Source organism: Dermacentor albipictus, chromosome 1 (assembly GCF_038994185.2).
Source record: "Dermacentor albipictus isolate Rhodes 1998 colony chromosome 1, USDA_Dalb.pri_finalv2, whole genome shotgun sequence".
NCBI classification, from domain to species: Eukaryota; Metazoa; Arthropoda; class Arachnida; order Ixodida; family Ixodidae; genus Dermacentor; species Dermacentor albipictus.
In genome coordinates, this window is record NC_091821.1 from 229,437,829 (window position 1) to 229,461,928 (window position 24,100).

Genomic DNA, 24,100 nt, shown 5'->3' on the forward strand with positions numbered 1-24,100 from the left:
CCGGCTGGGAGCGCGGCGCCCCCGAGGAGAAGGGAAAACGGCGTTTGGTTTAAATGTTAAGCTCTTTCCGCGGCACGTAGGGATGCGATACTTAGCAGACACGATCGTTGGCGCGTATTGTATGCACTGCGCTTGTCAGCTCAAAATAGCCAGACCTGGTGAGGGGCCCTTTAACCGTTTTCGACGGCCTCTTCCATAAAAAACGAAATTTTTCGGTGGGCAGAATCTAGCCACCGCCACCACATGTTCTTCAGCACAGCAGCCTCACGCTTTAGCGAGTTGCCCCAATAGTAGTTTTTTCGGTACTGCCTGTACAACTTCAGTGCAAAACATTTGCAGTGAGTGATATTTCCGTTTAAGTAGCTTTCTGTAACCACACACACACACAAATAAAAATGGCGGAAGCTAAACTTCTTTAAACATGCAAGTACATGTAATACTCAGCGAACCAGTGTGGTGGCTCAGGTTGATGTTGCCTCAAGATATGGCTGATACCCACGACAGCGGTTGGTCAAACATGATTTAATCAAGTGCAACCAAGACAGCACTAAAAAGCAAACAAAAACGAAACCTTAGGGCAACTGAAGCATAAAATTTGAGGTCTCGCTCAAATATAGAAAAGAATAAAGCGTACCACGGTCGGTACCCTAACAGCGTAATCTTCCGGACGCTTGAACTTAGGCAGAGCAGTACTAGAGTCTCAATAAGCACGATAGTATTACTAGACTCTTGGCTTGTGCCCAATTCACAAAGCAAAATATGTTTGCTGCTTTAAGTGATACAACCAGATTACCAGTAGGAAATATGAGAAATTGTGCGGAGTAAGGAGAAGCGGCGACAAAAAGGAATTGAATGGCCAATAGTTTCTGGTTCGTTACGAAGAGATGTTGGTCAATAATTTATCACCTAAGCGCCATAGAGACCGGCAGCACTACATGCATCACAAATGGAGCCTTACTCAGCGTTCGGACAGCAGCGCACCATGCATATCGGTATCCACGCGCAGATTCGCGGCGGCGCCGCTACATGGCGCAGCGTGTGCAAAGGTAAGCGCCGAGAGGTGATCCCGGCTGAAGTACAACCTGCTACGCGATTCGTTTCGGCGGTGGCAGTTCGCTCCGTTGCTTGCTAATCTCATTTATGTCGACGCTTCCGAATTCTGGGATTGGCAAGAAAATTTCGCAAAAAAAAATTACTGCCTAAATTAATCTGGTTCGACAGTAACCAGGGTACATATTCTGGGACGACCACTTACGGTGAATCAGAGCAAAACCTGATGAGCTGGTTGAGCAGTATACGACACGCGAAGGCGATAGTATCGCCGAAAGAGTCCGAGAACACGCCCCCCGACATTGCAGTTTTCTTTAACAAGCCTAATCAAATTATATGCAGTGGATGCAGAGAATGACGGCCCACGAAAAAACGGAAGTGCAAACAGAGGGGAGAGCGTTTGCCTGTGGATCTCTCGAAAACCACGTTCGCCGAATACCTCGTCCGCGCAACGTGGACAAAAACGCGTAAACGGTGCTCGTCAATGACAGTGGTAGGACCGGCACCATGTCTAATCTGCGCAGCTCGACGGGCGCGCGTTCGTGCGAGGAGGGGCCTGCCACCACAAACGTGCGGGTGCAACAAAGTTCACAGCTGAGCAACGGCGACAACAGCTGCGGTCTCGCGCTGTGGCGGCTGCGTACGACAGCCGCCACGCGAGACTCGCGGCGCAACGAAAGTAGCACAGAGCGCGCGCAACGTTCCCAATCAACACTTGCACACCGGACTCAAATGCCAGAGAGTAGTGCCCTTATACTACGCACTTGCCTTCATTTATAGTTTTTTCGCTTGTACACATGCGCTGAGCGCGTCACCAAAGCCACTAGACGACGCTGCAGGACGTACTCCATGGAGCAGCGAAAAGAACTATAATGGCGCAAGAACCGCCAACTTTATCGAGCTTGCATCAACATGCACGGAACAGTAAGCTCGCTAACAGGACTACTTTCTTGGAAGTAAACCTGCTCCTAGCAAAACAAAGCGTTGCGCAACAGAGAGAGGGGAATTCGATCATGTGTTTATACGGACGGCAGCTGGCGTCTTTCAACGGATGCCAAGCTTCGCACTCTTGAAAATAAACATTACTCTAAATATACATGCTTCCCATCAAACACGATACCTGCTTCTTCCGCCTTGGTTGTGAATACATACAGTAACACGAAAGATGATGCCAGAACGCAAGCGCGGTCGTGCGAAAAGTTTGTGCGAACTCAAGCTAACGACTTCAGCAACATCGCATTATCAAACCAAACCTGCACATTTCCGAGTATCAACGTTTGACTTAGCTTAGCTAGAAGTGCGCTTGAACATATCGAAGACGAAACTTGTCGGAAAGCACCTCAAGTAAATTGATTTTCCTGACGTATACAATCTTCCAATGCAATCTGTCCATTGCACTCATTTGATTGCCAGACAGGCGCGCCCGACAACAGGATTGAACGGGGAAAGCCACTCGCAGTAAAGTTATTTTAGCCAAAGATCTGGAACGTCTCTGCGTGGACCAACCTGGCGGGAGGTTGTAACGCGCGACAAGCACTATACTACAGCAGTGCAGGAGCAGCAGTGGCAGCACACAGGCTGCCACACAAGCCCACAGCTGCGCGCAAGATCCCTCTTCCCTGTACCGCGCGCTCTGGAAAAGCAGTTGTCCCGCAGCCGTGTATATTTTGCAGCGACTCGGCTGCTTGCTGACGCGTATACGGCGTAAAGAGCTAAGTTAAGCGAGCAAGTTCGCTAACACAAACACAGAACAGAACCTTGGCATTATGCGTATACACAACTCATGGAAAGGCTGTCGATAGGACGAACAAAGCGCAGCAGACGAAAGCACGGCGTTTCAAAAACGTGCCGCTCGAAACATGCAATGGTGTGCGAAAAGTTGCGCGAGCTCGGATCAATTAGAAAACGCACATTTTGTAAGAGGAGCAGTGCTAGTTTCAAGCAGTGACGTGCAGAGCAATGGGCCACTGTCAAAGCACGTGGCGCATTCGGACGCTCCGCGTTGACCTTGCGCGCCAGCTGCGCGGGGACGTAAGCAGTAACATTGATTAACGCGCCTTCGATGCGGCACGACTTCCATCCGGACCTGAGGAACGGCAGCGCAAGCCAGAATGGCCAACACACGCGGCAAGCATGTGCTTAACGGTCTTGGACAGCTATGCTTGCTTGGCAGAGGTGTCCACTACTGTGAATTTCCGGACGTACAAGGGCCTGTTAACAGGATGACGCCGGATAACTGCAGCCGTTTTTCCACTACCTAAACATTTACGGCAGCTTATGTTAACTTAATAACTTAACAGCTTATGTTAACCTTAATGCCGGAACAAAAGATGAAACGCAAGGCTCCGCCTCCATATTAACCGTTAACCTACGTAACGACGCCGCGTAACGACTGTGCTTCCGGCCGCAAAGGAAAAATACGGAAGAGTCATCCGGCATACGCTGTACGGTGAGACTTCTGAAAGTTTAGGGAGAGATCGACTATGATCCGAGATAAAGCAGTAATACAACGCTACAGTGACATTCTCGAGGTACGTGTCAAATTAAATTGATCTTCTGTTGAGTTTTCGCGTCTCCTGCACATAATTGGACGGATCCGTAACAAGCTTCTGGCAGAATCTAAGCGTTGAAAAGTGACGATTGTGTTACAAGTTATAAAACTGATTAAATTATTGCGAACAACGTGCCAGCGAATTGGGTTGCATAACACTGACGACATTATATTCCATTATATTTAACCGATGGTCATTAAGGGCTACGGACTGGATTCCAAGGGAAGGGAAGCGTAGCAGGGGGCGGCAGAAAGTTAGGTGGGCGGATGAGATTAAGAAGTTTGCAAGGACGACATGGCCACAATTAGTACATGACCGGGGTAGTTGGAGAAGTATGGGAGAGGCCTTTGCCCTGCAGTGGGCGTAACCAGGCTGATGATGATGATGATATTTAACTGGTAAACCTTTAACAGAAGATGTCTTCGTAACGAAAACGTTCGGCTTTCAAAAGCCATTAGCGTGCGCGTCCGGACGACGTACGACCAAAAACGCCAGTGGCACTCTCCCATTAACCCGACGCTGGACGTATGCAGGCTAGCCCGCACAAATGGCAAGAAAAATGCACGGGCAGTCTGATGAAAGGTAAAGTTTCGAATTTACAACAAAGCAAACGGGTTACAGGAAGACGAAGAGATCAACAGCGAGCGAGCAAGGTATACGCCTCAGCCCTGAGCAAACGTTTCGGCAAGGGTACTTGTATCGATCAGGGCTCAGATCCGCTTTCCTTGGCAAAGTTTCCTCTCTCCCAAGGGCGACGAGCCTACAGAAGGTAGGGAATCGTATAAGGTGATGACTGGGCTAAGCTGTTTTGTTTACACATCCCCTTACACCCAGTCATCACTTTACTCTTTCCTACCTCATAGGCTCATCGCCCTTCAGAGAGGTAACTCTGCCAAGGAAAGCAGATGGGAGCCCTGACGAATACCAAGTACTCTTGTCGAAACGTTAGCTCAGGGCTGAGGCGTATACCTACAGAGTTGTCTTCAGGTAGTTTGCGTGCGTCTTGAAGCTCACTGACTGAGCTGTATAAACGCGCAGTTAAAGGTTACCGAAAGCTTGGCGCAACTACAGGCAAATAAATAAATAAATAAATAAATAAATAAATAAATAAATAAATAAATAAATAAATAAATAAATAAAACATAAAAAAATGAGGGGGGCTCATCAGTCGTGATTCACTGTTTTGTACCATCTGAGCTATGCACGTTAAACGAATGCAGACCGAACGTATACTCTACAGAGCTATATTTGATACAAAGCCCGGGCCACCCCGACAGCGCGAATTCCTGCCGGCTGCGTAGCAGTGCGAGGCTGTTTCGACAAAACCATTCTTGGCGTCAACAACGTGATTCGATTATTTGAAGCATGATTCTGCAGTAACGTGTTACAAACGTAGCAAACTCCCGGGCCCTTGTCACAGCAAGCTCAAGATCATTGTCACTGCAAGAATGAGGAAGCCACTTGCTGTTAAAAGTAGCTCGCCGAAGTTGCTGTTTAGTGGCGGTTTACTGTTAGAAATTTCAGGAATTCTAAAATAGTTCCTAATCATGTCTACATATAGCGCGCTATTTCTTGTGAAGAAACATAGCTGCGTGCTAAACAATGATATCAGGCATGAATTAATCGTGTTGCCGCGATGCAATTGTTTCGACCGGTTACCGGAATATTTTTCCAGTGTCTCGGTACAAGGACAGCTTATAACAAATTTGCCGATTCGAGGTAAAACCCGTTATACGAGGATTTGTGAAAAGACTTCTCAAAAGTCCAACTATCATTCTGCGAATGAAGTGGCATTACTGTACGTACAGTCATCTTAAGGAATGAAGACGCGAGCGCGCGGGAAGCAGCCTCGTCGGCCACATGTTGCGCGGCCCCGCGGCGGGATGCAAAAACGAGAGGAGATGAGACCGTTCCGCGTTCTGCTTGCACTCCCGTCCCGAATGATTCTTTTACCTTGATCCTTTCTTGTGGCACGCCCGCAAACAAAACCATTTCATTTTACATATATATGGACGCACTGTAGCTATCCCAACTTCAGACACGGTGAGCATGACAGATAACATTGTCCAATCAGATTCTCCTGCTCTGCGCTCGCATGCATTATCAACACAGAATGAAAGGGTGCACGCAATAGAGGCACCACCCACTCCTTTTCAAATCTCGCCGTCGCACCGCGCCACATGACGACGCGGCTGTCATACGCTCGCGTGTTGCCTTTCACAAAGATGACATTGTTAAGTTTTTCAATTCAACGTGCGTACGTACAGACTCGTAGGAGCCACATTTTCCTTTACATTTTGACAGACTGGGTCTTACATGAGTAAGGCTTATATCGTTACCTACCGGCAGTGCATACTGCACCGTCACTGCTACACAGAATATATACAACCAATGATGAGCCACGCTAAGAAAGCCTTCAGTTGAACATTTGCCAATTTTTAAGCTTCGAAGTGGAGAAGGGGATGAAAGCAAAAGCACAGAAAAACTAAAGCAGCGAGCTCTTAAGCCACGCGCCCAATTCGGTACTGCGGTCGACTTCGCCTAACATGCATCACTGGAATTCCATCCTTATTGGAACATATCCAGGAAATCGGGGTCCATGACGCGTTCCCCGAAGAGCGGCGACTGCAGCGTAGCACAGAATCCCGTGTTTTGCAACATGCAGCCGATCAACCACCAACTGCTGCACTCGAAAACTATCGATTGACCGTTCTCCCATCGGCAAGCATTGATAAGGACAAAACAGTAGCTGACTGGGAGAGGGGATGTCAGGGACGGAAACACCGAGCGATACGGAGACGGAAAGACTATCAGCCGCTCTTTGAGTGTTTTGGACATTGAGGCAACTGCTCCGCTGCTAAGGAACACAGAGGCCGTCTATTTCAGGCCCCACCCCAGCCCAAGTTCAAACAAAGGAACGATAAGGGAGAGCGCGTTCCCCACAGCGGCATGCCAAAGTCGAGTAGCTGCGGTCAGTCGCGTGCTCGACACAGGCGCGCCCGCTGTTTAGCAGCCGAGATTGGTGAGTAACTACGTGCCGACACGTTAATGGCACGCCAGCAAAGGTCGACAACGAAGCGTTGGCCGCTGCCAGTTCACCGCTAACAGGGCGCGCTGGGCTATCTGCTACACCTCACAACATGCGACGGACACATACAGCATGCATGCCTTCGCGATCGCGATCGCGATCTTTCAACGTCTCTTGTCATGTTCTGCAATACTGCTGGAATAGTTCCGTCAGCTTATGCACACAAATCGCAGAGCATACTTATGCCGCGCAAGCATGCAAATCTATTCTAGAGATTTCTCAAACTCGGAAAAATTGTACGCGCTTAATTGAATCGTCCATTACAAGGAGACCAGCCGTTCCGTGTCGACTGAAATAGGCGCCTTTTAATATCTTTTACAAACAAGTATTCCGGCCGCACGGAGTCGCTCCGGCGAGTCGGCACTTTGAGCCCTCCTTCGATCGCCGTCGCCTCAGTATCGACCTGGTTGTGCAAACTAACGGACGGCAATAGCAGCCTGTTGACGCCGCCGGTCATTCGTTCAGACGCGAGTGTAAGCTGCTGGCGGCGAAGAGCGCGCGGAAAATGGTTCGGCGACACTCGGAAGAGACTAGCCGCAAAGCCAAGAAAGCGCACTGCACCGACTCCACGTTACGTTAATGCCTATACTTCTAAACGTAACATAAGCCGCACAAACCAGGCCTAAGTCAACCTTTGCTATCCGCTGGCGACGCCTACTCTGGACATTCGGAAGCACGAATTAAAGCGTTAACATCTCAATCAGCGACGGGAGCCAACGTGCCGAGCGACGCTGTCCCGGAGCGGAGGTGGCGTGTGCTACCGAAGTGCGCTCCAACTGTTTACACCCTTAAGGGTCTTTTGTACTGGTAACAACCCTTACTGGTAACACCCTTACCATTACACTCGTAAGCAAGATTACGCCCTTTTGCCACACAATAATCGTTACCTGTCTTGTCCGCATTTCCTTTCTTTAACGCGGCGAGCCCGGTACTTCCCAGTAACGAACGGCATGCGCGTTATCAGCATGACATAGCATTCCCGACAGGAAAGTAGCGGGCGCGGCTTTTTCACGAGAGGAAACGCAAGCAAGGCAAATGACGATTATTGTGTGGCAGATGTACACTCCAAAGAGTACTTTTGCCTAAGAGTGTAGGGCCTTACAAAAATTTATAGAGGCCGACAACGGAGCTCTAAACGTGCGATGACAAAAGGCGTAGTTGAGAACAATGTAATCATTCAGACAACCTTGGGCGCGCACAAATATACGACAGGAGGGTTTCACAGGAAAAAAAAAACATCATGGTGTTTTACGTGCCAAAACCACGATCTGATTATGAGGCACGCCGTAGAATATGGAAGACTCAGGAAATTTGGACCACCTGGGGTGGTCGAAATTGCCAGAGTTCCCACTGCGTGCACTTAAATCTAGGTATACGGCTGTTTTCGTATTTCGCCCCCATCAAAATACGGCCGCCGTGGCCGGGATTCGATCCCGCGACCTCGTGCTTAGCATGCCGACACTATAGCCACTAAGCAACTACGGCCGGTAGTTTCACAGGGAGAGATGAAACTCCTGCCGGATATTACGGTGCGCCCAAGGCTGTCAGAATGATTACACAGTTTTCAACTAAGTCTTGTCATCGCACGTTCAGTTCGAGCTCCGTTGTCGGTCTCTAAATTTTTTGTAAGGCCGTAACGGTAAGTGTGTTACCAGTACAAAACACCCTTAAGGGTGTAAACATTTTTACAGTGTACAAACTCAACACACTCAAACAATTACGTACAAGCAACAAGTTGCATAGGCGCATAGAGCGAGGCAGCATCTCATATTTCAGCTTTGCTAAGCGCCTCCAACAAACACTGCATCATTTGCTGCGCTGTCGCCGCAAGCATCCCCTGGGACGCAAGGAATTGTGCGTCGCCAAACACTCACTTTTGTCAAGCAGATAAAATGGCGTGCCTCATAATCAGAAAGTGGTTTTGACACGTAAAACCCCATAATTCTTTTTTTTTTCGCACAAAATAGATCTAATCTATTAACGTTTCCGGAGTGGAAGCGTATGATCTTCGGTACCACGGCATACTTGAATATGTTATTCTACTCAGCTGCTCCAGCTCCCCCGCTTACATATAATACGCATCATTTTTTCATCATTAAAAAGGAGGAAGGTTCTGGATGAAAGGAAGCGTCTACTCGGCGTGCGCGCACGCAGCTCCGGTGACTCCAGTTAACGCTGAACCCAACGCATTCGCGTGGGAGGAGCCTCCCGACAGGGCACAATGCTTTTCCACTTCCGAAGTGCTGGCGTACGCATACGCTGTGCCCCTGGCCTCATGAGTCAAACTACTCGATCAGACCAACTAGAAGAACAGGGTTTAACCTAGGGACCGATTTTTATTAGTCCTATCATAAGTGTTTGTTCGATCAGACCAAGGAATACGAAAACCAATACTCCGTAGAGCGAGGAACGCTGGGCAAATGAATGTTCCGCGCCAACTAGCACACAAAGCTTCGCGTTCTCGGCTTGATGTCGGAAACTAATCGCCACCCGCTTTAATTACTCGCTTTTATACTAGTCCGAATTCGCGCACCTGATTATATATTAAAAATATATCGTGTTGAAAAGCTAAATTGCTGGAACCTGCACAAACGCTCGGGTCTGCTTCAAAACCCATTGTAGCAATTAACTGAAAACAAGATATAAAGCAATGTGTGTACGTAATAGCGAAGCTTACACAGAAACTTCACCTGAAGCATGGAGGATCGCCGGAGTATCAAGCCTGCGCCGCTTGAAGCTTTAGCTCGTGTGCTTCTATCTAAATACATGTAAAAGGAGATTGGTTTTTCTCGGCAACCAATACACCAAATTTGACGAGGTTTGTTGAATTTAAAATAAAAACTTAAGATCTAGTGACTGGTGGCTTCGAATTTTTTATTCAGGTCGTTAATTTTTTTTATTAAAAATTGGGGGAAATCGAAAATTTTCAAAAAAACGAAACTATCAAGTTTACAACTGTAGCTCAACAACGAAAAATGATAATACAATTCTGTGAATTGCATCTAATAGTACATCTAAAGCCGGCAAAATTGATATGTTACATATGAAAATTAAATATGGAAATACAGTTTTTGCAGAACCCTTGTAACCAACGTAACAAATTCACGCACGATGTAAAATGACATACCAAATTTGTCCGCTTTGAATTATCTAATGGATGCCGCTTACAGAACCGCGATATCTGTTCTTGATGCAGAGCTATATATGTGTAAACTTCGTGATTCCTTTTTCAAGCGGTCGCATGTTTGAAAATCTTTAAGAAAATTCACGACATAAATCGAAGTTCTGCTTCCAACAGTCACTAGAATTTAACTTTGAAATGCAAAAAAATTTATTAAAATCGGTCCAGGGGTTATCTCAGAAAAATGTTTTTGCGTTTTACGTGTATTTGAATAGGCCGCGTCGTAGTTGGGCCCGAGCTAAAGCTTCCTGTTAAGAGCATGGCAAAAGGATATATATTCTGCGCAGATTACTGCAAAAAACATTGTCACCGATAATGAGATTTTTTCTTTTTTTGCGGTATACTCGTGTCGGAGTCTGACCACCGACTCCGCAATCGGCGGGCATGCACACTGACGAGAGCACCAGGCACACGCCGAAAATGTCGATTGACAGAAACCACTGGGTTCGTTACGAACGCGAGGAGAGCGAATTGATTCACACAAGTCCGGACCCCGGTCATCGATTACACAAAACGCGCTTCTCTCGAAGACAGGGCTAAGCGGCAGCCCGAGTCGAGGCGAGCAGCAGGCAGAGGCGAACACAGTGTCGGGTTCTTCGCTGGCCCAAAACGCACATTGCCAAGCGAACCAGACCGACTCAAGCAGGCGGACTCACCCAGCCGGTCCGGCTTTCGCGAACCTGACAGGCATTTCAGACTGACACTCGATCCGCTCTTGCCAGGTTCATGTAAATCGCAGGTTGGCGTACTCGCAAGCCCAGCGACTCATGCTCGCGCGCCGCACTGCTCCACAGGCGTGAGATGGAGCAGAGACAAGAGGTGTGATCGAGTGGACGTGGGACGGGAACGAGAGAGTGCCAATGAGTTCTCAATGGGCCGACGAGTGTCAAAGAGGGCTGGTTAACACGAACGAAAATCAGCGACGGCGACTGAATTGACGTCGGCATGAACGCGACCGACTGCCGGCGAGCGTGAATGGGCGTCAGTATGCGTGGAGTGTTGGTATGCATGAGTGGGCGTGACCAGCAACGTAGCGAGTGCGTATATGTGAATGAGTGCATACATCCAACGGAAATATTAGCGAGTATCGGCGTATTTTTCCGACGTAAGATGTAAACGACCAATTTCACGCTTAAGAGGAGTCCAGAGCGGCTCGTGAGGTATCGCAAGGGCAGAAGACCCGACTTTTGTTGCGGGGAGGTCGTTTACATTACTGCGATAAGTTTACAGAAAAAGAAAACCCGGTAATATATCAATGTGATTAACAGTCAGCGACATTCATCCTCTATCTTCCTGTGAACCAATCTCTTGCTTCGGGAATGTTTAGAAACGCCATTTTCTGGACACATCGAATGTATAGCTGCGCTGCTACATTGTACCGCCGTGTACGATTGGCTTAGAGGTTCGCATCCTCCGTGGAGCCATTCAGGCTATACTTTATTCTGCAATATCAATTCTGGAAGCGATATATACCTCACGTTTCTGAGAAGGCTCTCTGCTTAAAAAAAAGATGGGGATTCGGGATTTCTACTGATGAAGCTTCATGGTAGCGGCGAACATACGTTTGCGCGATCTCCATTATGGTTAACAAAAATTCACGTTTTAATTTACGACTACGAATCCCTCTGCAATTGCAGAATTGAAGGCACTCAAGCATAAACTGCTTTTCGTTTTGAGCAGTTGTTTCTCGAAACTTGTACACTCAGTTTCTAGCAAGAAGTTATAATTTTGTGCATTGGACTTTAATTCTGGAATTATATCATGCCCCTCAAGGTCATTATTTAAAAGTTAATTAGTCAAATTTCGTTGACTGTATCGGCGATGGCTACGGAAATTGATGTCTACAGCTGCTACAAATCTTGGTGTATTAAGATCATTTCGTCTCGAATCCACTATTTTTCGTATTCTGTGACAGTCGCCGCAGAAACGCGGTATATCAAACTAGTTTTCGTTTACTCAACTTGAATACCTTAATATTGGATATTGAGCTTGCATATTGGTGCACTACTTGTCAATAATAGTTCGACTCAACCCCGGTGGCCGGGCTCCAGTACGTCTCCGAAGTATAAATTAGAAGCCCAATATTTGGAAGCAGTCGAGGGTGCGGATTCGGTTGGGCGAACGTGGAGGCCTGCCCACTGCAGTAGTGGGCAAAGCTAATATTACCCACCTCGTGGTTCACTTGAGCCGGCAGTGGATGCCAACCGTGGGACCTGCAAACGTCGATTCCGCGAGACCGGCAACTTCCAGAAACCGTGCGAGACCGACCCTGTAGCTGCACCGCCTTTTGCAGATTTATTGCGGATTATCGTCCCCATGAGAAATGTGCCCAAAACCTCATCTACCATTTCCCTTTCACAGCGGACCCGTTGCCCACTGGCTATGACATTGCGCTGCTGAGCGCAATGAGTCGCGTGGTTTCGATCTCGGCCGCCGCCTTCCGATGGGGGCGGAGCAAAAAAACGCTAGTGCACCCTGGTTTGGGTGCACGTTAAAGAACCCCAGGCGGTCACAATTATCAGGAGTTCACTACAGCGTGCCTCACAATCAGATCGTGTTCCTGGCACGTAAAATCCAATTTTTTTCTTTCCCCTTTCACAACGCAAATCAAAGGCACACACACACATAAAACCGACAATACGAGCGTTGTACATGTGCCTATTCTGCTGTTTAGAGCTGTTTTTGAGAAATAAATCGGTAAGAGCTGGCCCATTTTAACGTATACTTCTAAATCTACGACTTCAGCGGCGTATAGCCATACCACGCTCGAATAACGACGAATTTGTTCACCTTTAGTTAGGGCTCATTTAAGAGTGGCTTTCAGCTAAAATATTCGGAGGTCGTCGTACAGATAACGAGAACGCTGCTCGATAGCGTCCGGCAGGAACGGTAGATCGCAGGCCCGTCTCCCCATTAAACTGGCGAACTTGGCCGAGTTGGTGCGAGTTCATCGTTAGGAAAAGCGCGAACCGACAAACGCCACTGAAGGACACAGGACGAGCGCCCACCATCAACTCGGTAACTTCGGATTGGCGATAGCACGGAACTGCAAGAGAAGACATGCGACAAAAGCTGCGAAAGCAGCATGTTCCGAACTACAGCCCACGCCGCCATGACGCAGGCGGCCCTTATCGCAAAGCTTCGTCTGTCACGCGCGCTCGATAACAAGTTCCCAGGGGAGGAATCGAGAAAAGCTTGATCCACAAGCGGGCGAACAGGAGCGAACAACGCGGCGGCGATAACGGCCGCACACCGAAGCGCGTGCCACGGGTGCAATTTCTGTAGCAAATGAAAAAAAAATGCAGACAACGCAGGCCGACTCATTTCGACTTGCCGATTGAGTTTGCAATCACCCAGACTGCTAGCTTAGCTTGACTCGAACGCGTAGAAAATGCGACGCAGGGGAGAGATTTGCAACAATGGGTGCGGGAAGGGGGCGAGAGAGAAGCGAATAACCTTACTGCATTCGACATGGGTACCCGCCTGCCGGGGCCTATTAGAGGCAAGATGGCCGACTGCACACCGTCTGCCCTTTTTGCGACACGGATTCGATGCATTCAACCGCCGACTGAAAACTAGCGCACGTCTCAGCACGCTTGATAGGGAGGGCCTAGACAGCCGTGCATGGCAAGCGTTGCCAAACAGTTGGACGAGAATGCAAATCGATAACTGTCAGCTGCGCTCCGGTTTGCGAACATGTCGACCCGACGAGAGGTCCGAAGACTGCAGTGTCACTTCACGGCAGCTGACTAGGGCGATCGAGCGTTTTCACAATAAAATGCATTAACTGGCTGGAGCCTTGTGCAGCCGACCATGAATGACAGGCCACTTGACAATATTTTCATGTATGCTTCTCAACACTACTGAAGTTCTTCGCCAGTCATACGCACACCAGCTGGCAAGAGTGGAGGTGGTTGCACGCCCTTGGAAGGTGCTCGCTTAATAAGCCTGCGGATATATAAACAAGAAGCAAGTGTCCTGCGCAGCTTTCGTGCTACTTTAGGTGGATGCCAATTTCCGCTGTTTGCTCGCACACATGAAATTTACATTTTTTCGGCACATTTTATCTGAAAGCTCAGTCTGCTTCAGGGTAGGGGCATGACACGGAAAGCTAGCCAGAGCAGTCGCGTGTTGAACCGAGCCATGAACCCAACGCCACTAGCTCGCTTCTCCTGTCGTCTGCTAGCAGCCAGGTGCATTTTAATCCCACTTTCAGCGCGGCCAACGACTGCGGCATGTTAATCACGCAGAGCAATAACCTTCACTGCCGCCGTTTCGAAGCGCATTTTTGCTGAGCTACAACAACGGCGATCACCTGGGCCCGCAAGCGGCATTTGAAAAAGATGCTGCCAGCAGTGTGAAGCACAGGCGGTAAGCAATGCTTTAAGCAAGGCTACGCAGCTGCGCTGCTATGTAGCCACTCGCCTAACACCACCCGCCGTGTGCGCTAAACGCGTATCCGACCCGACCCAGACACGCCCTACCGCGACTTTTTGAGTCCGGTGCAACTAGTTCGACAAGCGAACTGTAATTGGTAGACTAAATGCGAGCCGAGAATTTTCAATCTGTTAGCATATGCCTAGCAGCGAAACTACGACCATGTACGTATTGTGCTGGGCGTTCTCGCCGGCTGTATACCATGGTTATGCCTAAATGCATGTAGTGGTGTCCGAAGTGCTCTGCTCCTGCGTCTACAGGGCGGATGCCGGCCATCTACTCTGGACGTACCCTGGGACAAAGACAAACCGCAAAGCGTTCTTAAAGGTGTGAATTGAACAGAGATCAAGTTGAAGACTATGAAAGGTGGATTATAGACAACATTTTTATAAGTCACTGTTGCAGTATCTCGATGAAACGGGCATGAATGCTTATATTTAGCTCCATTGTGACGTTATGCCGAGTGGCAACCCAAGCGAAAAAAAAAAAATGTCGAACACTTGGTATAGTCCACGTAGCAGCCATTTATCCGCCCACCCAGTTTCTCGGGAAAGAATGGTTGAGCGAGGCGGGCGGGGGAAGTGAGGGCGTAGGAGAAGGGGCGATGCACTATAATGATTAGATAAGCAAGTGACCACGCCGATCATTTAGGGACGCGGCTTCAACCCGGTCATCGTTCACTTAACACTGAACTATAGGCCCCATACTACACCTCGTTATGTTTTAGGACCCAAGGTCATGACATCCCTATTAAGTACTAAATCACAAACAAATGCAACGAGACTGTACTCGTTTGAGGGTTTACGCAATACCCCACTGCATTGTCCGCAACGGATTCATTTGGACTAGTGGCAAGGCGCGCTATTGCGTAATGCGTCAAAGAGTGAAGCAGCTATTGTATTTCTACGAGATAGCAAGATTAGTTTTTCTGCTTGACCGAACACCAGACATGCTGGCATATGGCAATAAACTGGACACGGAGCGTACGAAGGGCATACACTTACATTCAGCGTTACGCGGTCACGCATCCTGTGAGCCGTTCAGCGCCGCGCATCATAGTGACTCAGCGACACCGCCTTGAGCGTGCGCTGGCGGCTCTGAGTCATACCTACGGAAACAAACTGACCTCGTTGATTTCGCAAAAAAAAAACTCAGTTCCCTGTTGCAGTCAGCATGCATATTGTATAGAGTTTGCCAAAGCCTACTCTGTCACTCCCTCCGTTCGTCCTCGCAAACTCAGTGGCTAGCCATTTCCTGCGATAAAGCGTGCAGGCGCTGAAAATTTCGAGCGGCGTAACTTGTCTGAAGTTAACTGACCGTGCAAACACGCATGTGTTATATGCATGCGTAAAGATTTTACGCCACGTTCCAACCTAACCGAGAATATGACAGCTGCTTTATCCCAGCACACTAATGTGCAGCACCGTCTCAACCGAGCAGGATGGGACGCGAATCGCCGGGCTATCGGTAGTAAAATGTATTATATAGGAGTGGGCGCTTGTTAAGGCAACGTCAAACGTCACGTCATACGCGAACTTGCTGTCGCACTATTCCGCCCTAAATATCCTTAACCGGAAAAGTGAATGAATGAATAAATCATGTATTTGTCTAGGATGGCTCACTCGTGTAGTCTGGAAAGGGTGGCAGAAACATTTAAAATGAGGGGGGGAGGGGGCGGGGGGCTGGCTGCAAAACAACCTGTCACCCTAAGAGTGATCCGACACCGCATCACCGGTTCGCTCCCCTTTCCCCTCTCAAATTATTAACCGGTTGAAAACGCTATCCATCATTCTGTTAAGTCACTATACGCCCATTAGTAATTCGCAGCAGCTGTATTAGTTCTCTAAGATGTACACAGGTGTCTCAGACAATAAGTATGATGCAACAAACGCAACTAGAGCAGACTATTTTTTACTTTTTTTTTTAACGCCGCAGAAATGCGTAAGAAATATTGCTCCGCATCGTACAGCTGTTGCATTAAAAACAAAAGTACCAAGAACCGCCGCCGCCTTCCACTCGGAATCGCAGAGCAGTTCCCAGCGCACCATACTTACTCATCCGCAGAGTGCGCACCGTCGTATTTTCCGCTCCTTTAGAATTTTAAATTATTTAAAGAAAGTGGCGAAAACAAAAATTCAATACGCACAACTAGCTCAAGAAATGCGCGCTCTTCACCTGAACGTTCTTACCAGAATTGTTGCACGCACAGCAGCCAAAGCAACGTAAAAAAAAAGAAAAAAAAAACGCTCGCCTGTCGCGCCTATCGGCCCAAAAACTGATGTAGGTAGGCGGGAGCGCGATCCCACTTAAAGGGGGTGTTGGCTCCAACCGGAGGAACTGTCACAACCACAAAGCGGGCTCGTGAAGGGCCCGGTTCGGCTGTAGCAGCACCTCGTCTGGTAGCCTGTCCGCAGCGGCCAATCTTACAGACACCGCCCATTCCGAAATTCGGCAGTTCGAATCCGCGTGAACGCACTGAAAAAAGAGCGCCCGGGGAGCTCGTTGCGGTGCAAGCATGCTTACCAGGCCTTGACTCGAATGAGAAGCTCTCCTTCGGCCGCGGTGGGTTCGGGCTTCTTGAGGACTTTGACAGTCTTGAGACCCCCAAAGCCGGTGAGGACGATGGCCCGCATTTCTTTGACCGGTGGAGCGGCCGCCGCCGCTTCCTCCGCCGGGGCGGCCGCTGCTGCCGCCGGCTTCTGTTCCTCCGTCTTCGTTGCTGCTTCGGTCTCGGACATGACGAGTTGCTCTTTTCAGCTAAATGCCTACGCGAAAAACTCGAGCGGTGCTCAGCCTGCGACAGCGGATCACCGAGAAGCAGACGTACTGAGCCTAGCGAACTGTGACTCAACTGGTGGCAGTTGGCGGCAGCGTTTGACAGCTAGAAGAAAAGCAACGCGCGCGCGCATCGCGGGCTGCGCAGGCGGCGTGAGAAGGCGGCGCGGACGCGCACTCTCGCGACGAAAGTAGTCCGGGGCGGTGGCGGCGGCGGCGAGCATTGTGGCTAAGCCCGCTCATCCGGGGGCAAGCAGCCAACAGCACCAACCGCTCCGATGGCTGCTCGCGTTCTGTGTCGCGGGCGGCGGCTCTCTGCCTTAGCGAATAAAACATTTTTGCCACTATTCTCCGGGATTTTTGTCGCTTCATTGCACAGAAACCCGCTCCTTTGACACCGCTCTCCATTGTGCCCATGAGCGATGAGGTGTGCGTGTCTCTGCTTGCAAGCGAGTATTGCAAGGCTTCTAGGCGGCGTGGGAGAATTTCAGGTGACACGTATAGAGCCATCAATCTGATCTGCATGTCTTCCCAGTTTGTGAAACATGCTAGCGTTGGTAAGAGTGGCATTGGAGATTTTATCCTATCCGAAGTTCTTTTTGCACCACCACATGATATTTAGGTGTCGCTTTAAAACGTTTTTTTTTTCTCAATTTATCTTAGTGCGATTCTGTACATATTTCAATCACCCGTTTAAACAAACGCATTACGAGAAGGAAGGAGGGGAACAGAGTGAGACTCAGCACTGCAAATAAAGTACGAGCCCCGCCCCTTTCTCTGCAACTTATCGCGCTGAGAGGGATAGTAAAGACCGCATTTAAAACAACGGAGTGACTTGTTGTGAAGCCTTTAGCCATATAAAACTACCGCATAACAAGAATAATGACTACGTATTGTTCACGATGCTGCTGCTACCAAATAACGAAATTAAGAGTAAATTTATGCATACAGTTGTTGCAAAATGATGGATGTGCTCCTCGCACAGGTGTGTGTGCGTTCTTTTTGTTAGTGTGTGGACAGCATTCTTAATCAAATAGTAATAGCATTTCTGGGCACACGTTCACTGAATGGCTGGACGTGAAAAAAAAAAGGAGAGAGAATTTTTCTGCTTTTCAACGACTCATTTGCATTTTATATGTGAACTATTACTTAATCGCTGCACTTCGTAAAGCACAGACCGCTGTCGTGTAATGCGAAGTACTAGTTCATATATATGGAACTGTCATTTTAGATGTCATTTTTTTTGTTATGACCAAGAACAGTTGTGGCAGGCTAAATGTTCCTATAGCTTGCCGTTCGGAAGACATGAAATAAGGTTACACCTATAGGACAATGTACCCATGCATGCGCATAGCCTATTTGCACCAGCTGCTGTGATTCCCTGTAGAGACCTGTCGTGCTCATTGAATGGCGTATTTAGCGTTCCCGAAGTCCCTCTAGACAAACAATAAGTTGCGGCGGTTTTGAGTCTCTGGTAGCAGACTTCCCCGACGCGCGGCTGCTTCGATTCAGCGTGCCTCAGCGCAAATATTCTTCACAGGGCGCTGCCTGAGCACACGCATGCGGCATCGAGAATGGAGGCCGTGCCCTCGGTTCTGGCTGTGTGCGCCGTTCTGCGCCTTTGGTGCGTGCGGAACGGCGTCGTCTTCCCGACGGGTGTATTACTTGTGTTCACCGCATCCCATGCACACCGCACGTAAAGTCCTCGTTGGCAAAACAATGATGCTGGGATCACTTTCTATCGGTCGGTTCCCACACAGCTCTCCTTGCAACGGTGCCACGCGAGTTAAACATGGGCACGCTACTTTGCGGCTGTAACGGATGACTGACGCGTAGTTTGAGTAAAGTAGAATTGTGAAAACATGGAACTTCAAAAGGAATGTTATCTTTATTTTTTTTGGGGGGGGGGTGCAGTCACAGAAGGTAACTTGTAGCGCAGATGTTGAGGGCGTGCGCTTTCGTTTTGACAATACACACGGAGTGTTACTCCAAGGGGGGGGGGGGGGGAGGCTAAGGGTGACCGTAATGTGTTATGAAAAGCGCATTAAGCTCGGCGAAGTGTGAAGGTCACACCAGGCAGTTTGTAAAGTAAAGGCGGAGTAAAGTAAAGGATCTACAATGTGCTCTTGTCGTCTTGCGGTCACTGCTGCGTGGGACAGACCGGGAGATGTCTTAATACAGGGCTGAGTGAGTACGCGCACAACACACGAATCAAGAGCGGCAGCACAGTGACCATCCACTGCAAGACCTGTGCAGGGGTGCAAACTGGATTTAAAAATAAATGCGCAATGCTAAAGCCATTTATAGGACCTATATGAGTGTTTGGAGTTCGAAGCCCGCGGAATTCTTCTAATTCCCAACAGTTGTGCCAACACGCCGTCTATTAGCCTAAACAGCAACTAAATTGCGTATCATAGATATGCTTAGAATGCCTTAGCGATTAGACGGTGTCAGTGGCGCGTTTGACATGCGCATTCTTGATGCGAAAGCATCAAATTGCCAATTGAGCGAGAAAGAAGGCGTCTGTAGCAGCGAAACGGCGCCTAAATTTTATTGGCTGCGAAGCCACGTCCTGCGCGTGCATCGAGGGAGCAAAGCAGGGCAAAGGGCACAACTGCTGCCACGCTGGCGCACCAGCGTGAGGGGAGAGGGCATCGCCGTGGCGCCAAGTGAACCTCGCTCTCGAAATCCTGTGTTATCCGCGCGTTCCTTGTCGCGCAAGCTCTCGCCTGCTTTCGAACTTCGCCTCGGTAATCGCTATAAAGGAATTAATATTAGAAAGAAATAATTTTCTAAAGGAAAAAAGTTGGCAGGGTTGAGTTTCGAAGCCAGGATCACACGCTCATAACCCGACCCACTGGGTTAAACGAGTGCCTTCTAGCTAGCAGGCCTGTGCACTCTGCTTTATGACATCATGCTACTTGGGCCGAAATTTCCATTGCCCAGCCCGGCATGACGAAAGCGGTGACGTCAAAATCACCGCGGCTTACTCGGGAGCATAGAGTTTCATACAATAATTACCATAGGGAACTCTGGTGCTAGTGTATACGAGAGCTGCAATGGGAGCGGTTGAGCCAGCCAGGGAATGATGGGAAGCATATGGATTTGCCTAAACTTCGTCCTTCTGGCTTCAAACGGCTTCATGACTTTGTAAACTCGTCACTTTCAACAAAGTACTGCGCAATACATAATTAAATAAACATCATTAAACTTGCCATACGCCAGGATTCGGACACAGGACCTCTCTAGCACAGAAGCCCGATATTGAAACCATTACGCCACAAACGCACGCATTGACTAGCGATACGAAACGCCCTTATGAATTTATCGTGGGCAAGCCAGTGCCTTGGGACGCTTGGCGAGTTTCGATTTGGCCACCTCAACAAGCTGAACCGTTGCAATTAGTAGCGATTGTGCGGGTGCAGAAGTGCAGAAGACGCTGCAGCGTCTTCTGCACTTCGAAGAGTATAGGTTTCTCTGAAATGTACGACAATGAATGCATATAAAGCGTAATAAACAAATCCACAAGAACGTCTGAATCCACAAGCACGAAGATCACACAAGTCCATGTACTTCTCATCATTCCTATGGTGGATCAACGACTTCAGCGCCAGAGTTCCCTCTAGTATATTGCAGGAAACTCTATGCTCGGGAGCGTCTCCATTAGATTCTATGGCATTCGGACAAGGTAGCATGACGTCATGGATCGAAGCGCACCGGCCGGCCTTGTGCTCAGGCTTTGGCAAAGCGTCTCAACGCACTCGCTTGCTTGCGAGTTCATAACTCGAAGGACGGCTCGTGCTTTGGCATTAGCAACTCAAAGAAGTGCTTATAGATGCCCTCAGGTTTTTTTGTTTTGTTGACTTTATACTATCTCTCCCTTCTTTAGTGTTTTCTAATTTGACGTCATGCGACAAACCACGTGTTGTCATGGGGCTTATCAGCGACGCAATAAACAAATCCAATTGTTTGCAGCGCTCGTGTGGCGTCTGCCAGACCCCGTTTCTCGCGCTGTTTCCAGGCTGACAAAGGCACAACAACGCTTGCGCACGAACGCCATGTTTGCGTCAACACGTTCCTTACATTTTTCGTCTAGACGCAATGTAAGTGAGCTTCGATCGCGAGAAACGTTAGAGGCGGCGCAGACCGGAAGTAGGTTTCCTGTATGGATTTGTCCTAAGCCAGTGCACATGCGCGCCTCGGAAGCCATCAGCCTTTAGCATGCGCAGTATAGAGCTTCGAGCACTTACCCGGTGGTGTGCCGAAATATATCTGTCTGCTACATCACTCTGTCCTCCATACTAGGAATCGTTTTTTTTTTCTTGTCATTTCCTTCTGTCGGCTATTTCCCATTTCTACATGTGAGGTCGTCGTTTTTAATGACTTCAGACTTCTCGCTTTCACTTCGCCCCAGAGTCGTCAACTCCTCCCTCGTGTTCTCGGTGTATAAATCCTACTTGATATTGATTGCGCACCATGCACTTCTTTAGGTCCACCTCAACTTGACTTTGATTGCAACTAGCTGATTACAATCTTTCCAGACCTCAAGGTCTCGTAAGTCGCTCCTGATGGCACTACGTGATGGACTTTTCAACAGGCACGGAAAGCCTTTCTTATAGGAAGGAAAATCTCGTTATACTGTTTGTCCGCCAAGAGCAAAATAAGTCAAGAGAACGGGAGCACGGGACCCACGCATCAGCGCAAAACCGAGATATCAAGCCAGCTGCGTTAGCTTTGAGTCAGTCGCAATGACCAGCATCGGCTTACAAATACAACAAAATAAATTAAAAAAAACGAGCGAGGTTTCAAAGCGTTGTTTTCTTTATGCCGCACGCTAAATGCGCGTACTCTACGGCACGCAAGACGCCATTGCTGCAAAACTCCCTGTTGCGTAGGGTATACACTATACCTGCATCCCAACAGAAATATGTCATACTTGTTGCAGGTTTGTGCGACGACGGGCAGCTGCGCGCTGACCCCGAGCGCCCGGATTCGAGCTGCCCGAAGACGGTGCTCAGCTCAGCGAGCGTGATGCGAACGAAGGGCGCGTCTGCTCGAGAGGCGCCGACACCGTGACCGCATCGACAGGCGCTCGTCTTCCGCGAGCAGCCCTCGTCGCACCTGCGCATGAATGACGTCGCGAAGGCGAGTGCAGGCCTTCTGGAGCACCGACAAGGCAATCGGCCGGCGTTTGTGTAGGAAGTGCCGAAACACATAGCCGAAAGGACTTGCCTATCGCGCCAAGGGCGGCCGCGTATACTGTACGAGAAGCTTTCCTCCTCTTTTTTTTCTTTCTATTATCCTCCCCCGCGTGCGCTCCGATGGCCCATCAGGGCGCCGTAAATCAGCGAGTGACTCCTGCCGCCCAACAGTGTCAACGTCCGCGCTGCTCGCGCTGGGCCAGTGCTGGAAGTGAAGGCGCCTTATCCGCGGAGGAAGTTTGCACAGTGCCCGCGGCCATTCCATTTCTGTTACAGCGCGCCTGTATCGCACCGCTGATTCCGGCGCCACCGGGAGGTCTAGCACGCCAGATAGAGCGTGACCGCCCGGCGCGCATATGCCCTGACCACTCGAACTCCGCTGCACGGGCAGCGAGCCCACAGGCCTCCCCCATCGCTGAACTGCACAATACTGATCGCTGCTCCACGCGAGTAGAGTGCTATTCTCACATCTCGGAAACCGTTCAAAAGTCTAGCATTTTTTTTTTCGTCCTGGCAGAGAAAGATCGATCTATGATGGCGATGACCTTGTGATGTTTAATGTCCCCAAACAGCACAGCCCCACTACGAGAGACGCCGTAGTGCAGGGCTCAGTTTTCATTTTCGCAACATGAGCCTCTTCAAAAGTGCACCGAAAGCGCGAGCGCATGATTCCGCCTCTACACCGGTATCCGCGGCCAGGAATCGAACTCGCTACCTCGTGTTCAGCAGCACATCCACTGAGCCACCACGGCGCGCCGAAAAGTTCTCAGTTCTTCACCTGCTCTTAACGAGGCAAACGAGGAAATAAAAATGTAAGGTGTCGAAATCGTCGACACCAACTGCGACGTAACTGTACGATGTTCAAAATGATTTTTTTTTTTTCAGTGCAAAGGGGAAAGACAATAACGACGAAGAAGCACACACGGACAGCGCTGACTCCCAAGCGAATATTTGTTGCACAAAGAGTGAACGCCAAAAGGAAATGCGCATGTGCAACAGAACAAAAGAGAAAAGGCGAAACAACAAAAGCACGAAATGCAAGGCAATCTGTGTTAAACGTTTGCATGTGTTTCTGAAAAAAAAATTCTATCTCGTTATCACTCAAGTAGATAAAAGGTTGGCCGATGCACAGCGCACTAGGCCTGCTTATGTGATAAGGCTCTCTTTTGTTCGTGTCGCTGTGCTTTTGTGCGAGACGGAATTTTCAGAAAGACACAAGCGCTACATTGCCCTGCTGTTGGTGTTTTTTTAGCTGGTCTGTTTTTTTTTTTCATTCTTTTTTTCCCTGTTGCACATGCGCATTTCCATTTGGCGTTCGTGCTTTGTGCAATAAACGTTCAGTTTTTGCTGCCTCAACGTTCAATTGCGAATCAGAGCTGTCCATGTGTGCTTCTCTGTCGGCTTTGTCTTTACTTGGCGGTGAAAAAAAAAATCATTTAAAGATGAATCACGACCAACTACTGCCCACTTTCAGTGATTTTATCCTAAATTACGACGGTTGTGAGATGCGTCGCACGCTTTGCTACAGACCAAAGTGTGCGGTGGTCCTGTCCGACCAATGCATTCCAACCAAGCTCGAAATACACGCTGAGATGTATCCAAAGACACCGCAGTAATGCGTACCTCCCTTTGGTGAGGTACGCATTACCGCGTTGTGAATACAAAAACAATTCCCAGCTTAGCAAAGGCAGCTGCAGGGCCCTAACCACGATAAAACAATTATTTGTGATTTCAAGATACAAGTGTGATGTGCATCTTTCAAATTTTTAATCGTATAAAATATTCACTTAGAAGCTACCACATATATATTCATATG

General features: G+C 48.9%; 1 protein-coding gene across 2 annotated transcripts in view; it reads right to left on the minus strand.

Annotated features, from left to right (window-relative positions):
- Positions 1-17,198, minus strand: part of LOC139054265 (synaptic vesicle membrane protein VAT-1 homolog-like) — a 62,122-nt gene extending 44,924 nt beyond the window's left edge. For both annotated transcript variants that reach the window (XM_070531003.1, XM_070531002.1), the window contains exon 1: positions 16,832-17,198. In XM_070531003.1, the coding sequence (XP_070387104.1) occupies positions 16,832-17,046 (215 nt within the window). In that variant the 5' untranslated portion in view covers positions 17,047-17,198. The remainder of the gene's footprint in view (positions 1-16,831) is intronic.
- Positions 17,199-24,100: the final 6,902 nt, after the last annotated feature.